The sequence below is a fragment of the Mus pahari genome, chromosome X, assembly GCF_900095145.1.
Source record: "Mus pahari chromosome X, PAHARI_EIJ_v1.1, whole genome shotgun sequence".
Lineage (NCBI taxonomy): Eukaryota > Metazoa > Chordata > Mammalia > Rodentia > Muridae > Mus > Mus pahari.
In genome coordinates this window covers 131,335,555-131,353,600 of record NC_034613.1, presented here as the reverse complement: position 1 = coordinate 131,353,600, position 18,046 = coordinate 131,335,555, and the positions used below count along the sequence as shown (strand labels likewise).

Here is an 18,046-nt window from a genome sequence, read left to right as displayed (position 1 = left end):
CTCTGTGTGTGTGTGTGTGTGTGTGTGTGTGTGTGTAGATAGAGGGTATGTGTTTATAATAGAAGTATATGCCACATCACATATGTAAAGGTCACAAGACAGCCTTAGATAATAGTCCTCACCTCCTTGTTGTAAATAGGAACTCGTATTGTTTCAGTGTTGCACATACCAGGCAACTGACATACAAACTTAGGAATTCTCCTGTTCTCTACCTCCCGTCCCAACATGGAAGCAATGGAATTACTGGTTCTCAACACTTACACTGCAAATGCCTTAGTCACTGAGCCAACTCTTCAGCGTATATTGCTATTCATGACAGTATACTGTGGATTATAGAGATGTGTAAGGCATGTTACCAGTTTGCATCATGCTTTAATGAAAGGAGAAAATATCTCCAGTGTCTTAGTTACTTTTCTATTGTTGTACCAAAACACCATGACCAAGGCAACCTATTAAAGGAAGAATTTAATTATGGTTTCGGGGGGTTAGAGTCCATGTTAGTGAAACATAAGCATAGCAGCAGGAATATCTCAGAGCTCACATCTTCTTCTGCAATTAGGAAGCAAAGAGAGAGCACACTGGGAATGGCACATGTCTTTTGAAACCTCAAAGCTTGCCCCTAGTGACACACCCTCTTCAACGAGGGCATTCTCATTCAAACTACCACACTCAGTGTTATCATCTGTTGAAAGTTTGTTCTGTCATAGCCCAGAGTTCTATTGGTAGCCTTGATGTTTATATATCACTGAGTGGCTGGCTTGGCCTCTTGGGGGAATGTCCTTCCTAATTCAGAAGACAAGGCTGTTCTGCCTGAATTTTTTAGATTCTGCCTAAGTTGTGTGATTTGTGTCTTAGCAGTGGTATGGTGATTTTGTCATGGAGAGCAATGGATGGTTCTGTTCACCTACAGACCATCTGTTGTTGCATGTGTCTTACATGCATGGCTCAGAGGAATTCCACCCAAATCCTCCTATTATGCTGTGGGATCTCTGTGCTTCGATACTTACAGCTTCCCAGCTATGGTTTGAATTTGACACATCTCCTATAGGCTCGTGGTTTGAATGTTCAATCACTGCTCATAGCACAATTTTGATGGTTGTGGAGCCTAGCAGGTAGAATTAGTGATGAGCCTTTGAAGATTATTGCTGCCCCTTATCCTTATTCTGGCCCACTTTCTCTGCTTCTGTTCCACTAAGATATGAAAAGGCTCCATCATACGTTCCCACTGTCATCGAACTACTTTACCGTGTCATCTTCAGCTATGATGGTGAAGTGCACAGGCAGCTTGCTTCTGCATTTTCTTGCAGAAGTTCCCCCTTCCTCCACCCCCACTCCTTCCTACTACAAGCTCAAAGCTTCCTCCATCTTCCTGGCCACTCCAAGAGAACCTGAGGAGCCATAGGTACCAGCTTGAGTAAGATGGATGACTGACAGCCTCCCTCACCTCTGTGACACCTAGGTTAGCACTCTCCCTGATAACTGCCTGGGCACTTCCAGGTGCAGCTGGTGCCTGTCCTTGGAAAAGGAGGTTAGGGTCCCACATTTGAATCATGTAAGAGAGGTGATCAGAGGCCACAGACAGTTATGGCCGGTCATAAAACTAGTTCCTGATATCCCCCATATAGACACTCCTTAGGTCAGAAGTATCCCCCTCTCAGCCTCGGAATTCCGCCCTGTCAAATGGTATTGTGTTTGAAATATGACTTGCCTCATCCGCCTCCCCCTAAGTATTCAAAGAATATCTAACTATGCTGTATATAAGCATCAAGTCTTCCAAGCTCATGGTTGTACTCCTGTCCAACGCTGCGGGAAGGTCTGCGATCTGAATCTGACTCGAAAATAAAAAGACTCTTCTGCACGATTGCATTGGACTCTACAGTTCTTGAACTCTCCTGGGTTTCCCTCAGAATCAGGGCATAATAATGGACTGAAATGCCTCCGAAACCAGGAGTCCAAAGAAAGCTTTCTTTCCATGTTTTATTGGATATTTTATTACAGTAACAAGAAAAGTGAGTAATGCACACCTATGTGACACAGTATAGCCTGTGGTGACCATGTATCTGAAAGGATATAAAGCATTCTCAGGTTTGTTTACTGGTTGGATAACACAAGGCTGGTTATACCATGGATCATGATTTGAAGTATCTGCCATCAAAATCCCTAGGATACATGAGACTCATATTTTACTAAGGCCTCATACACTATGCCATTGATAGAACAATAACTGACTATGAATCAGAGTCCTGTTCCTGTCATTGACACCAAAAGCCAAAAATGGATGGAAAAGACTCTATAGTGTTTGCTTATTAACACATCTAAAAGAATTGGACAGTTTCCCCATCATCCTTTATAGAGGTGATTATTAACTCCATTAGCAAACAGTGGTGAATTAATTAGTGACGATAGAGCAGTAAAACAAATGTTTATTTAGATTGTCCATACATAAAGTTATTTCACTAAAGACTTAGCTGTTTGCATCTTGAAAAAGTACCTACCACCCCTCTGTGTATAACATTCTTCACATTGACTAAAAGTGAGTGACAGCAACAAGTGTATTTATATATCTAATTGGTTACCTTTTAGACACTGAAGAAAACAGGTTATAGGTCTCCTGTGGAGATGCTTTGTGCACAGGCTGACTAGAAATGAACTATAAGGTCACTTTAGAGTCCCATGCTAGGGTGGGACATGAAGATTGTAATAGGGCTGGCATGTCTAAGGACCCATGTAGTAAGAAGACAGGTATGCCCATGATATGACTATAGGGAGCAGAGAAGAGAAACTGAGAGCATTGAACCCAGATTCCTCAGCTGCTGTAGTGAGCAGATGGAGTCTGGAAGTAAAACAGCCATTCCTCATATGCAGAAACTTCCCTATGAGGTCTGAGGTCGCTTGTCTCCAGAGCAGGACCCGATATGTCAATTTAAATAATAGTGAAGTTAATAAGATTTCTAGAACTTTTGCCTGTTTTCCCCCATTGGTGTTGTGAACATGCTATACCAGAACAGACACATTTGTACCTTTCTATGATGCCAGCACAAAGTATGTCATCAGTTTCATTAGCAGAGATTTGCCAAGTATCTTAATCAGCATTGAGTCTCTGTGGGAATGAGTATATTATGATGAGCTCGGTTGAAGGTTTGCTGTGAGTCAAGCTGTAGAATTCACAGGCTTGGGTTAAGCTTCAAGGTGGAGTGTAGCTGCAAAAATGAGGAGTGAGACTGTGAGGGCCATAGAAGTAGGTCTAGACAGAAGAATATATGCACAAATGGATGGCAGATCCAGACAAACAAACAAGTAGAGTGATATGGGATATATGTACATGACATAGCCACATATACACAGCCACACATATACATGTATAACATACAACACAGTAAGGATGCATAGCACAGCACCCATACACATATGCCATACATACACCACTGGCACACATGTACATTTACATATCTGCACAGATGGCATATATAGCATATAAAGTTTACATCTGTTTATAAATATGCCTACATTCAAACATATCACAAATATGCCATACTAGACTCTGTGTGTATTATATATCTCTTGGATACCATTAAAAACATAGATTTGAATTTGGTTTTGACAGAACTCCAAATTGCTACATTTTAGTCCTTTTTTATTGTGTATATTTGTGACCTGATTTACTAGATTTTTTTTCTTTTTTGGTTTTTCGACACAGGGTTTCTCTGTATAGCCCTGGCTGTCCTGGAACTCACTCTGTAGACGAGGCTGGCCTCAAACTCAGAAACCCGCCTTCCTGTGCCTCCCAAGTGCTGGGATTAAAGGCGTGCACCACCACGCCCAGCTACTAGATTCTTACAAACTGTGACAGTTCAAATTAGTTGGTGATTTTATAATGTTGATTCTGAAAACTTGAGCTGGAAAAGGACCAAGAGAAAAAGAGAAGGACAATTGTGAGTGACTAATGTGGGTGACTAATAATGCATAGATTTTAGCAACAAATTGGAGTTCATTTGGTTCTGGTTATATAATACAGTGACTATTTATCAAATTATACTAATTACTAGGATCTTTTGACTGGGAGCATGGCTACTACATTTCAGGAACTGCAGGGTAGGCAGTTCATGTATATTCCAACTTTTTTGAAATGACACAGTTGACAGCTAACACATGACTTGCTCTTCTCAGAATGCATCCTCAGTTTGACAGCAATCTAATGTCCTAAAATGGGGTCCTAGAAATTAGGATCCCTGGAGGAAATACCTTGCTGAGAATCAAAATGACCTTTACCTAAAGCCCTGGTTTATCTCCCAGTTCCCATAACTGGTACCACACAGCTCAATCTACATGTGCATATTTCTTGTCCTTTGTTTCCTCTTTATATAAATTAGGATAGTGTTATGAGCAAGGCAGAGACATATTGAGAATTTCTTTTGCCCTGAATTTATAATCAATTCATTTTCCATATATATTATATATAATGAATGATGGTGTTTGTATACTGATTCAGGTGAAAGTTCAGAAAAAACTAAGCTTTATGGCTAGGAGCGGCACTAATAGGAGTTTTGCAACAAAAACAGCTGTTAAACTAGGTATTGTTCCCTAAACTATCCACTATTCTGCTTAAGATACTTTGGTGAAACTTCAAACTAGAAGCTTCTGTAAATGTCTGTATACTACAAATAGAAAACGGCACTTCTTTGAGTCTTGTCTTCTTGCTCTGGTAAGTTTAGTAGTGTTGTTGAAGTTTGTTTTCTAAGCAGTCTTTAATCTCCTGAGCAATAACATAAGCATGCCTGGCCTCCTAAATGGCTCATGAGAACCCAAGTTGTTATTTTTTCTTGGTGATATCAGGGAAATTGGGGTCCCCTTATAATAAAAGAATTAAGAAGCTTGAGGACAATTTCATTAGAGTTTAAAAGAACCCTAGGGTAGGCAAACTGTAAACTTAAGCAGCTCTGCAGAAGGGAGAGAATGGAGGAGAGAAAGAAAAATCCACGCTGATTGAATTAAGCCAGGTATGGAGGTCAACCATGTGGTGGGGAACAGAGCTTTATAGAAAGAATGAAAAGAGGGGTGGGATGTAGCTTAAAGGTTGGTATCTGCCTAAAAATAATGAAAAAGTCAAAAGTATTAGAGAAAGTATATTTAGGCTTTGTCCAGCATTGAAAAGAAAAGACAAACAGCAAAAGAAAAAGTTAAAACTTTCTAAGTCAGGCAGACACTGCAGAATCTCATGCCAGCTTGTAGGGACCACAGTGGGGAGCAGGAATTCAGGGAAGCAAAAGTATATTATCTAATTAGAAAGCTATTCTTTCTATCATTTTTAGCACGATTTGAAGATGAACCCACCCTCTTGAGGGATGGTTCCTTAGCTAGGTCAATAACCTGTCTAGGAATGTTAAATCTCTGCACAGGCCAGAGATTTCATCTTCTCTGCCAGAGGAAATAATTTCCTCTGAGCCTTTATTGCTGCTGTGTCTTTAGGATATCAGTTTCTAGCTTCATTGCTAGTGGAGTTTAACTACTTCTATTTGCAGGGATACAGGGCAGCAGAGAGGCATTGGTTCTGCTCTGTTCTGGAATATGTTAACCCAGGAAGGGACCTTCCCCTCCTATTTCCCCAGGACACAACAGGGTTATCCACAAGGCAGGGCACTGACATGATAGCCCTGCAGATCCCACCTGTAACACTGATATTATACATCACGTGCAGGTTGTAACAAGTGCAGAACCTCAAGTATTCTAGGTATGAAACAGGGATGGGTTCCTCTTCTCAGTGACTAGGATATATCCTCTCAATGCTACTTATATATGCGCTGCCCTTGTCTGAGTCAATAGCGATGTTTTCTTGGTAGTATACTCCTACCCCTACCCCCACTCCCACCAACCAACCTCTGAGTCAAACTTAGGGCTTTGACATATTGGGCGAGCATTCAACCACTGAGCTATATACTCTATCCCTCAAAAATCAACTGATTGTTTTTTAAACAACTCACATTGTAGCCTAGGCTGGCTTTTAAGTAGATGCATTCCTTTTGCTTTGGCCTTCCAAATACAGGGATTATATGAAACACCATGACCAGCCCAGAAGTCAATTTTAGACTGAGAATTGCTCTTTTCCTTAAATCAGAGGTTTGTTTTTCTCCTTGGGCTTTGTTTGGGGTGGTATGTTGGCAGAGGCACTGCACTCTGAGTTATTGTAAGTTTGCTAGTGGTCAACCCATAGGCCTTAATAATGGCATAGACAATCATACATCCAGACCAGCTGGATATGTGTATCATGGGCAGGCCTATGTGTATATGTGCATGTTCATGTGATATGCTAGTATAAGGGAAAACTCTGTAAGTCATAGCTGCTTCCAATAAACAGTTGTCTTTCTCATTTTGCAAGTCTAATTTTAAGGTTTTTATGACTCAATTGATTCATGGCACCTCTTAGAAAGGCCTATCTCTGTGTATATGAGCATTTCCCATATGCCAAATATATGTGGATTTGACAATTTTTACAAAAACATGATTTTTCTTTTTAAGAGAGGGTATTTCTTTTGGGATATATATATATATATATATATATATATATATATATATATATATATATATATATATATAAATAAAATCTGTGTGTGTGTCTGTCTGTCTATACCAGATTTGTGTATATGTGTCATTAATGCCTCATATATTCCTTATATAACCTGTTTCACATATAGCCTAACATTTAACATGTGTTACAGATCACAAGTGGCAGTGAGCACAGATGTCAAAAAAATATGTCGTCCTTAAAATAATCCAAGAGAAAAGATCCTAATTGGAATTTGTGCCTAATTTTTATTCCATCGTCTTTAGGAAGTTAGTCTGAGAACACTGCAGGACCTACTGAAACAGAATTCAAAGGCCAATCCCTTATTGCCTGAATTGTCTCACTCCCAGGAAGACCCAGAGCTCCCCCCTGTGGAGCTCTAATCTAATCTGTGGAGCCTGTACTAATTTGGGACTCTACTTTGAGTATACATACTCAGAGAAGTACACACTGGTGATTCAGGACCCCAAGTCCAGGATCCCCCTTCACCCCCTGCCTGCTCAGAAACACACTTTGTGGCTAATGAGCATGGCCCTGTACCCTAAAGTGGCCTTCATTGCCTAATCTTGAGCCCAGGAAGTACTAGGGCCTAGACAGCACATCTTCACCTGTGGCTTCACAAGTCCTTACTAACATCATTTACTGAATCTGTGGATGTATATATGTGATTCGACTGTCCCTCTCTCACAGCTCCTCTGTGCTCAGCAGTGCCCAGCCGCAAGACAGCCAGCATGTGAATGAAGACACAACTTTCCCTCACCCAGAAACCCAGCTCTCTTCCAAGTGTCAACGCCTACAGACATCAGCCATGGAAACTTCACGCTCCCCTTCGCCTCAGTTTGCCCCACAGAAGCTGACAGATAAACCTCCCCTGCTTATCCATGAAGACAGCTCAGCAAGGTATTATCTTATGACAGCATGCTATGTATTTATCCCATGCAGGCTTCAAGTGTTTGTTGCTGGAACATTGCTGCAGCTTCAAGCACTGGGGTAAAACTTAGTCATGGAAAATTGTGTGGAGGATGAGTCACAGCTCAATTGACCAGTTGTGATTTAGTGACATCAGGATCCCCTTTGAACTTAATGCATTTCATTTGCCTTACTCTCTGATACATGCCAACTATGCTTGTTTTGCCAATGATCAAAATCAGGTTTAGCCTAAGTATAAGATCTTTAAGTAAAGTTGAGTAATATCCAGTATTTTCATAGTCTTTAAAATACCCTTTCACTCTTTTAGTTTTTATTTTTTGAGACAGGCTCTTGATGTATAATCTGGGTTGGTCTTGAACCCACTATGTAGCCTAGGCTATCTATGTAATCTAACCTTTCTTTGAACTCCTTATCCTATTGCCTCTAACCTCCAAAGTGCTAAGATAGCCAAGGACTCAAGGAACTATATCCTTAGCTTCTCAGCTTAACCCCTTTAAACTCTGGAATAACCCAGATAAAAGGCCAAGTGCCGTGGGTTACCTCTTTTCAAGTTATTGGTCAGTGAGGTCTCATACATAGACCCTAACCATAATAGGTTATTGTCATTGCTCTTGATTACCTTCCAGAACTTCATGCCTATTGCCTATTGTAGTAGACACCACATACTTGAGTCATAAAACATGGAGAAAAGAAGTTGGTAATGACATTAAAGCTTCATTCCCACTAGCTAGCCATAGTACAAGAAGGTGTTATGGATGATACTGGGGGAGTAATTAACAGCCTTACTTAGCTTTGAACTCTGGGAATTATAATAATGAACTGATAAGATATGCCTACTCATGAAATAGTGACAGAAATTTTAAGGGAGGTTTTAAGACCTGTTTCATAAAACAGAACTTAATGTCTCCTACTGTTAACAGTGCATAGACTTATTATAAGAGAGAACTAACTACTATCATTCTACTATGTGGATATAGCATTAAACCCTCCCTTAAGTACGTGTCTTTATGCCCATAGATTGGTGCATCTCTTAACCCTCATCAGAAAAGTTTCTTTTGTAATAGATATCAATTAGCACAGTGATCTACAACTTTTAAACGTGCAGAAAATATGAAACTTCTAAGTTTTCAACCCTAAATGCAACATCAGTATTACACACCTCCTCTTCCCAAAGTTCATTGATCATTGTGGGAGTAGCGGAGGTAGTAAATGACTATAGTGAAACTGATTTCCAGACAGGACAGGGCAGTTGTGCATGTGAGCTCACAGTGCCTTTGACTGCATGCACAAGATCAAGCCATACAAAGCACAAAGTCCCATCCCCTATCTTAGAAGCTGTTGGCAATCAGTGGCTACTGGGAGAGGGAGAGTCAGTTTTCTTTCAAGATGTGGCCCCTGAAAGGTTCCCCATGCTCCAATAGATAGTCCTGCATTTCTGCACAAACTAACAGCACTAAATGAACTCAGTGGTTTTAAAAGACAAAACAAAACATAAAATTGAGAAGGAATAGTTGAGGAATGTGGGGTGGATTTGATGAAAACATAAGTATGTATGAAATTTTCAAACAATAAAGATTAAGTTTAGAAAGGACATCAGTTATGTTGTTATTGCATCTCTGTCTTAGTTAGGTTCCTACTGCTATGATATGCACCATGACCAATAGCAACTTGGGGATGAAAGGGTCACTTTCCTCTCACAGCTTACAGTTCACCATTAAAGGAAGTCAGAGCAGAAACTGAAGCAAGAGACCTTGAAAGGAGAACCACTACTATTGGCTTGCTCCCCACGGTGTACTCAGCATGCTTTTTTATACAACCCAGGACCTCCTGCCAAAGTGGGAGGGGCCCCCACATCAATCATTAATCACGAAAATGCTCTAGACTTATGCCAATCTGATGGAGGCATTTTCCAGTTGAGGTTCCCTCTTCCCAGCGGACTCTAGCTTGTGTGATGTTAACAAAAATACCAACCAGCACAGTCTCCAGTGACTGTGTTGAATCCACAGCTTTATGTGTGTGCCTCAGCTGTGTTTTGTGTCTTAAATAATACCATTTAGTTATATCTTTCAAAAGGTAGCACTGTTAGGGATCTGGAGATAAAAGCTCTAGTCTGGTAGTTTCTACTTTAATAGAACGCCACAGGCTAAGTATCTTAGAAACAACAGACATGGCTTGCTCCTTCCTGTTTCTAGAGAATAGAAGACCAAGGTCAAGAAGGTGTGGCAGATTCAGAAAAGTGCTTCATAGATGACACCTTCTCGTGTGCTCACATGGTAGAGGAGGCAAGAAGTTCTCTACTATTCTTTAATAAAGACACTAATACTATTCATGAGGCTCAATTTTCAGGACATCTGGAAGAAAGGCTGACAGATCTGTATGAGCTTGGTCTACATAGTGAGAGCCTGTCTCTAAACAAACAAACAAAAAAATCAGCCTAAGAATTTGGATACATATACATGTTTTTTTTCCATACCAGTAGGAAAAGCAATAAGATGATGTGTGTGGTAGACAAACTGTATAACATTTTCTCATGCTAGTCACCTTAGGGTGCTCTAGCTTCTCAAGTCACTAGAACTACAGTGAGCACAATGGGCTTCATGGTGAAACAATGTCTTACACTGGGGTTCAAGACTGATGTGAGTCTAGGAAATGACTTTTTGTCCCAGTGAATACTGGCTGGTGCCCCCTCCCCCTCCCCCCTTCTTTGACTTGGTTTGCTATTTATGACAGATTGGCCAGAAATTCAGCAATCCTCCTGCCTCAGCTTCCCTAGTGCTAGGATTATAGGCATGAGTTACTATGCCTAGCTAGAAACTTGTAGTTTTTAAACTATGTTTGCCCTGGGTGAGTCACTGAGACTAATACAGAACAAGTAAGTTCTCAGTATACTGCATGGTATCCCTCACAGGGTGGCTTTAGGTACCAATATGTGGGAGACACATGGAACACATGACAAAGCCCCAGAGTGGAACCCATGGGTGGAGGTGCTCAGCAATAATTCTAAACACAGCAACTCTCGATATGTATTTTAGGGACAAGGAGGAACACCCAGGTACCTGCTGATATGCAACAGCCTACTTTTAGGTTTGTGGTAATTCTGTCCAGTGATGATTTTTCCTACAAAAGGAGAATTAATAAATGGTTCTTGGTGCATTTGTATTGCCCTCAGAATAAAAACAAGAAATCAAAGAGAATAGTAGCCATAGCTCATGCGATAGATCATTTATCTTCCCAGTGCAAGCCCTTTGAGAGTTCAATGCTATTTTCATAAGAAAACAAAAGTGAGTATTAAACAGGTCTTATGTCATTCAGGATCTCTTTGTCCAGGTGTGTGGCAGAGTTTGAGTTGGACAGCTAGGCATCCAGAGACCATGAGGGGTCAGATGAGGACACTTTCCATCCTCTGCCATCTTTCTATTTCGCTGGTTGACAGTGGCTCTTTGTGTTGGGATCCCTGTGTGGGTCATGGGTGGAAATCTGTACATGTCCAGATTTCAGAGGACAGCCCTTGTCTTTGCAGAATCGAGCGGGTGATGGACAACAACACCACTGTGAAGATGGTGCCCATAAAAATCGTGCACTCAGAAAGCCAGCCTGAGAAGGAGAGCCGTCAAAGTCTCGCATGCCCAGCCGAGCTGCCCCCACTGCCCAGTGGGCTGGAGAGGGACCAGATCAAGACACTGAGTACATCAGAGCAGTGCTACTCCCGCTTCTGTGTGTACACACGACAGGAGGTGGAAACCCCTCATAGAGCTCGCCCTCCAGAGCCCCGGCCACCCAGCACCCCTGCACCTCCTGTCAGAGATAGCTGTTCCTCCCCTCCCTCCCTCAACTATGGGAAGGCCAAGGAGAAGACCATGGATGACTTGAAGTCTGAAGAATTAGCCAGGGAGATTGTGGGAAAGGACAAGTCTTTGGCTGACATCCTGGACCCCAGTGTGAAGATCAAAACTACCATGGATCTGATGGAGGGAATTTTTCCCAAAGATGAGTACCTCCTAGAGGAAGCTCAGCAGCGGAGAAAGCTGCTCCCCAAAGTCCCCTTACCCAGAGTCACAGAGGACAAGTAAGTAGATGGCACACACCATAGCTGCTTGTTTCTCAGTCCCTATCTCATAGGCTTAGAAGTGAAAGAAGGGACTTGGGTGTATCTATATTCATGATTGCGTCTGAGGACAGGTGATGGTTTTCCTTGGAGTCTTCAACCTTAGCACTGTTTGGTAAGGTTTAAAATTACCATACCTGGATCTAGAAGAGGCAAGATGATGCCCACTGCAGCAAATGTCCTTAACTTACAGCTGACACGATTATGGTAGTACCCACAAATCCTCTCCAGTTTTGTCTATCACTCTGGAGAATGGGGCACTTCTGCCATCTAGTGGAAAGACAGTACTAAAGATCTTATAATGTATGAAACAGCCCATCTACTGATATGAAGCTAACTGTCCATCCCATCACCTGTCTTGTGTCCATCATCTAATCTCTGTATTTAATATGCATATGATGTGCCTGTCCATCCATTTGTTTTTGAAGTAGAGTCCCTCTAAGAAGCTTGGGCTCCCTTAAACTTGATCCTGCTACCTCAGCTTCCTGAATGCTAGATTTATAGGATCTACCACCATACCTGGCTATCTCCCTCCCACACCCTTCTTGATAATGTTGAAATACAATTTAGGTCCTCTTATATACTAAGTACATTTGTCATCACTAAGTTACAAGTCACACCCATTTTATTTTGTTTTGAGACAAGTTAACTGCACTGGCTTTGAACTCAAAAAACTTCCTGCCTTAGATTCCTAAGAGCTGATGTTGCACGTATGTGCTACCACACTTGGCTAATTATCTTAGGTTGGTCTATACAGCTATCATGTAATCTTTACATATATTTAATCTGTATCTCTTTTTGTCTACCTGCCTTTCACCTACTTTTGAAGCACATTACAAAGTCTGCCTATAGTTGAACAGCATTTTCTTTCATTAGAGATGTTTTTTGTGTGTTTAAATTTCAGTTACCTAGGGGCTGAGGATGCAACTCAGAGATAATGTATTTACCTCAAATGTGTATGGCCTTGAATGTAATACAAATCACTGATGGGATAAAAAAAACAATTTTGCTTCTACAGAAGACATGTGACCATGTGACAGTGTCTAAAGACATTTTTCTTTGCTATATCTGGGGGCATGCAGTTGGTATCTAGTATATGGAACCCAGAGGTTGTTTTCAAGATTCAGCAGAGCATAGGATAGCCCAAAATATGCATAAGCATGAGCATGCGCGCGCGCGCACACACACACACACACACACATACACGTTTTTAAAAATTAAAACCCTATAGCCTGAATTGGGGATATAGCTAGGTATGAGAGTACTTGCCCAAAATGGCAAGGTCCACAGTTTCTAACTTACTATTGAAAAACAATGGCAGAAATGAATAACAGTCTGTGAATCTTTTGAGTATTAGTAGAAAAAGGTTTTTTATTTTGATTTTGAAAACATTTTGGCCTTAGCATTCTTTTCTCATTTCCTTGGTTCTTATCCTTCTCTCAGTGTTTGTTACAACCTAGGTACTAGGTTCAAAGAGTGTGCATGTGTCACAGCTGATTACAATTTTGGCCTCTTCACCCAGGAAACAGGACCCAGGTATGCCAGGGGTTGTGTCCTTGGCCACCAATTCTACCTATTACAGCACATCAGCCCCCAAAGCAGAACTGCTTATCAAGATGAAGGACCTGCAGGAACCTGAAGAGTATTCAGCAGGTGACTTGGATCATGACCTTTCTGTTAAGAAGGTAAGAAAGAGAAGTACAAGTCTGATGTCAGCTCAGTAGCTCCAACTCACAGCTATTAAGGTAGCTGAGGCAAGAGAATCATTTAAGGCCAGAAGTTCTGGACCAGCCTGGGAGAAATTGCAAGATCTGCCTTTATACAAACAAAATCCCTTGCCTTCTGAGCATGGTATCTAATGCCTGTAATCCCAGCACTGAGAAGGCTGAGGCAAGAGACCAAGACAGTGAGGCAGGAGACTGAGGCAGTCAGTTTATGCTGCGGGGTAAGTTCAAAGCCAGCCTGGGCATCACAGTGAAATCCTTCTTCAAAAAATAAAATAAAATAAAGTAACCCTTCCCTCAAAATTATATGTTGGGCCATTGAAAGGTAGTAGGACCACTCACCTCAGCAGAGACCTTCCACAGCATCTCTGAGGGCATTTGTGCTTGCTTTTCATGGAAGACATTGGCATGAATAAGCTGTTCATGCTTAATTGTGTTCTAAGCCTTCTACAAAACCTTTGAGGATCCAACTGTAGGCAGACTAGAGAAAAGAGCTCTCTGTAAGGGTCCCTATGTTCTCAGGAATTATGCAAGGCCACCACCAACAATACCACCACCACCAACAACAACAACAACAAAAAGATGTCTAACATAGGCTTGGTAAACCTTACCATTCTGCCTACTTTTGGAAATAGGTTTTATTGAAACATAGCCACATCCATTTGTTTACATATTGACTGTCACTGACAAGGAGTAAAATAGCTCCTCTCTAGCCCCTAATGGGGAAAGTTTGCAAACCATTGTTATTCTACATCAGGTATCAGAGAGTTGGAACAGGGTGAATGAATAGAGAGAGAAATGCCTGATTGTAGAGACCCAGATCAGTGCCAGAGCTCAAGCCCCAGAAATGAGTGCTGTGTGAGGGAAAAGTGAAGCAGGTGTAGATGCCCTATGGGAAGAGCTTGGTGGTCTTGGGGAGAAGCAGCAGAAGATAAGGCTTCAGCTTTGTGAACTAGGAAAGAAGGTTGGAGATTAATTCAGGATCACCTTATGTGGCACCCATGGCAGTCACTGCAAGGATGGTGTTATCTCTATTGCTGTCAACCCAGTAATTTGAAAGATAGCATAGATTGATCTTAATTACCTTAGAAATGTTAGGGAGGGAATACCATGAACTATTTATATATTAAAAACATCATTTCAGTGGATTCTGGGAATTAAATATGGAGATGGGTGTTTGGTCTCTCAAGAGACTTTAAATTAAATTATTATGTATTTTATTCTAGTTACATGGTCATATTTTTAAAAACAACATCTTCAGTTTTTGTCCTCATAGAACAAGTCACAGAATTTGAAGCATTTTAATTTAGGCCACACTGTACATATATTTTCCTTACAGTTACGCCTTGTTATTTCATATTACAATGCATTTAGAAGTGCATACCCTGACCAAGGACATAGCCCATTGGGAGAATGTATTAGGCCTGCTTGTATTAGGCCGTGGGTTCTTTCTCTAACACTCTACCCTACAAAGTATATCAAATTATTTTAAAATCAAGGTATGGTTGCACATATCTATAATCCGAGCATTCAGAAGGAAGAGGGAAGAGGGTTAGCACAAGTTCAGGGTGAGTCTGAGATACATAGCCAGCTTATACACCATCAGAGCTACATAGCAAGTCCATCTCAGAAATGCCACCCCCAAAAAACAATTTAAAAAGTGATCTCACCCCTCTTTGTCTGTATAGTGTCTGTATTTGCTCTGAGAGGCACCAGGAGCTAGGATACTGTGTCACTAGAAGCGACTACTTTGGGTTTAAGGGAATCAAAGTTTGCACTTCTTTTTATTATATTTTATTTATTTATTTTGGACTCATGTTGTATAGCTCAGACTGACCTATAACTTGTTATGGAGTCCAGGCTGGCCTCTAACTTTTTGTCCTCCTGCTTCAGCCTCCTGGGTTCTGAGATTACATACCTGCAACAACACACTCAGCCAGACTTACAGTTTTTTGTTTGGTTGGTTTTGGTTTTTGAGACAGGGTTTCTCTGTGTAGCCCTGGCTGTCCTGGAACTCACTTTGTAGACCAGGCTGGCCTCGAACTCAGAAATCCGCCTGCCTATGCCTCCCAAGTGCTGGGATTAAAGGCGTGCACCACCACGCCCGGCCAGACTATATTTTTAGATAGTAAAGATTAATTTGGAGGTTCATCCACCCCACTTTTGGGATGAAAGTACTCTACCCATAAACTGCATCCCAATCTTCCTTTTAATTAAAACAAAAAAAAGTGTGTGTGCATGAGGGGTGATGTTCTTTGTGTGTGCTGTACACATTTGTATTTGTTATATTTACTTTAGTTTTTGAGAGAGACTCTTCCTATATAGCCTTGTCTGACCTGGTACTTTATATGTAGCCCAGGCTGGTCTAAATCTCTTATAGTCTTCCTCCATCAACCACCTCAGTGTTAGACAGGCATGAACAACTATATCCAACTCAACGTTTTATTTTACTTTTGCTCTTTGAAAATCAATGCTTGATGGCTAGAGAGATGGCTCTTGGGTAAAATGCTTGCTATGGAAGCATGAATATTGGAATTCAGAACACACATAAATATATAATGAATGTGGCAGTCTGCCTGAAATTCCAGTGCTTAGGAGACAAAGACAGCGACGCCACAGAGCAAGCTGGCTAACTAGAATAGCCAATTCATCATTGTCTAGTTTCAAGTGAGAGACCCTGCTTCAATATAAAATGACAATCAAGAGCAACACTCATGTCAACCTCTGGCTTTCACATACATACATGCACATCATATACACATACAATGAAGTCAGGGTACACCCATCATCCTAGCATTGAGGTTGAAGCAGGAGGACCATAAATTGTAGGCCACCCTGGACTATACAGAAAGACTATCTCAACAACAGTAACAATAAAATACTAGAAACAAAATTAGTGCTTTAAAGTTAGGGATATAGCTCAGTGACAGAGTACATGCCTAACATGTAAGAGGTCCTGGGTTTCATTCCTAGAACTACACAGAAAAATAAAAATAATAATAAATAAAACTTAATCTTTCAATCAGTAGTTATCAACCTTCCTAATGGTACAACCCTTCATACAGTTCCTCATGTTATGGTGACCCTCAACCATAAAATTATTTTCATTGATACTTCATAACTATAATTTTGCTACTGTTAGGAATCATAATGTAAATATCTGTGTTTCCCAATGGTCTTAGGCAAACCCTGTACAATAATTATTCTACCCCCCAAAGGAGTCATAACCCATAGCATGAGAACCACTACTTTAAGTGGCTTGTGTAGCACGCAGGCGGGCTTATAGTGTTATTGTTTACTGGTCTGTCTTAAGAAGACAAGATTCTAGAAACAAATGCCTGGTGGTGGCTGCATAGCAGTATGAATGTGCTAAATTCCACATTACCACACTTACAATGGTTAAAATAATAGGTCTATATAATTTAGTGATGCATGCCTAAGATCAATAAGGCCCACAGTTATATCACCAGCACTGTAAAAAAAAAGTGAAATTTGAAATGGTTTATGGTACATATAATTTTCCATAGTAACTTATTTGTATTCTGGATAGATTGAAGATAGTAGATTACACTGAAAGATGTCTTAGAATGTCACTGACAGTCATTTGCATATGTTACTTTTACCTTTTGTGATGAGATACTTGACAGACAACTTCAGAGAAGGACAGTTTCTTGTTAATTATGGTTTCATAGACTAAATACTCCCATAGTAGGTGTGACATGGTGGAGCAGAGCTGTTGAGCTCATCACAGCTAGGATGCAGAACAAAATAGCAAGAAGAAGAGCAAGATGCAGCACCTCAGATCATGTCCACTCTGTCAGTCCTCCAACCAGGCTCCACTTTCCACAGCTCCACCACTTTGCAATAGATTTTTCAAATTCTGAAATGGTAGATAGTTAAAACCATTAATTAGGTCTGAGCTCCAAGACCTAATTGTCTCTGAAAACATCCTTCTGGACACATTATAACCTGTACCTCAGGACTTTGCTAACAAGTGAAGTCCAGTCAAGTTGACAATTGAGATTAACAGACAGACTTTGTGTTCTTTTCTTTTCTTTTCTTTTCTTTTCTTTTCTTTTCTTTTCTTTTCTTTTCTTTTCTTTTCTTTTCTTTTCTTTTCTTTTTTTCTAGTGTAATTATTTTTTTTAATAAATTTTAAAGTTAACATACAAAGTAAGGTGCTTCAGTATGGCATGTGTATTCATGTGGATCATTACACTTTTCTTTTTTTTCTTTTATTAGATATTTTCTTCATTTACATTTCAAATGCTATCCCCAAAGTCCCCTATACCTTCCTGTTGGGAACTAAAAAAGGGGGCCCAGGGAAAAAGGGGGAGGAGAGACCCACACCCCACCCAAGTTTTCCCTATTCTGTGATCTGTCAGGCATGGGAGAGCTGCCATACACTTTCCAGTCAGCCCTGGGTGGTCATCCAAGCCTCTGACCCACTCTTCAGGGGGTGTCCATGGGGCAGCCCTACCTGGGAATTCCAGAGCTACTTTGCTAAAACCATGAGGGTTATAGGAGAGAGGGATGAGGGAAGAGGTTCCCAATACCTGTGAGAGTGCACATAGTGGATCTTGACAACTCATTAGGTGGAACAACAATATGAACTAAGCAGTACCCCCACAGCTCGTGTCTCTAGCTGCATATGTAGCAGAAGATGGCCTAGTCGGCCATCATTGGGAAGAGAGGCCCCTTGGTCTTGCAAACTTTATATGCCCCAGT

General features: G+C 40.9%; 1 protein-coding gene across 6 annotated transcripts in view; it reads left to right on the top strand.

Annotated features, from left to right (window-relative positions):
• Nucleotides 1-18,046, top strand: part of Shroom2 (shroom family member 2) — a 158,109-nt gene that overhangs the window by 132,205 nt on the left and 7,858 nt on the right. For 3 of the 6 annotated variants that reach the window (XM_021187853.2, XM_021187850.2, XM_029534182.1), the window contains 3 exons: nucleotides 7,250-7,459; nucleotides 11,010-11,555; nucleotides 13,117-13,279. In XM_021187853.2, coding sequence (XP_021043512.1) covers nucleotides 7,368-7,459; nucleotides 11,010-11,555; nucleotides 13,117-13,279 — 801 coding nt within the window. In that variant the 5' untranslated portion in view covers nucleotides 7,250-7,367. The remainder of the gene's footprint in view (nucleotides 1-7,249; nucleotides 7,460-11,009; nucleotides 11,556-13,116; nucleotides 13,280-18,046) is intronic. The other 3 variants (XM_021187851.2, XM_029534183.1, XM_029534184.1) reach the window with 1 other exon arrangement.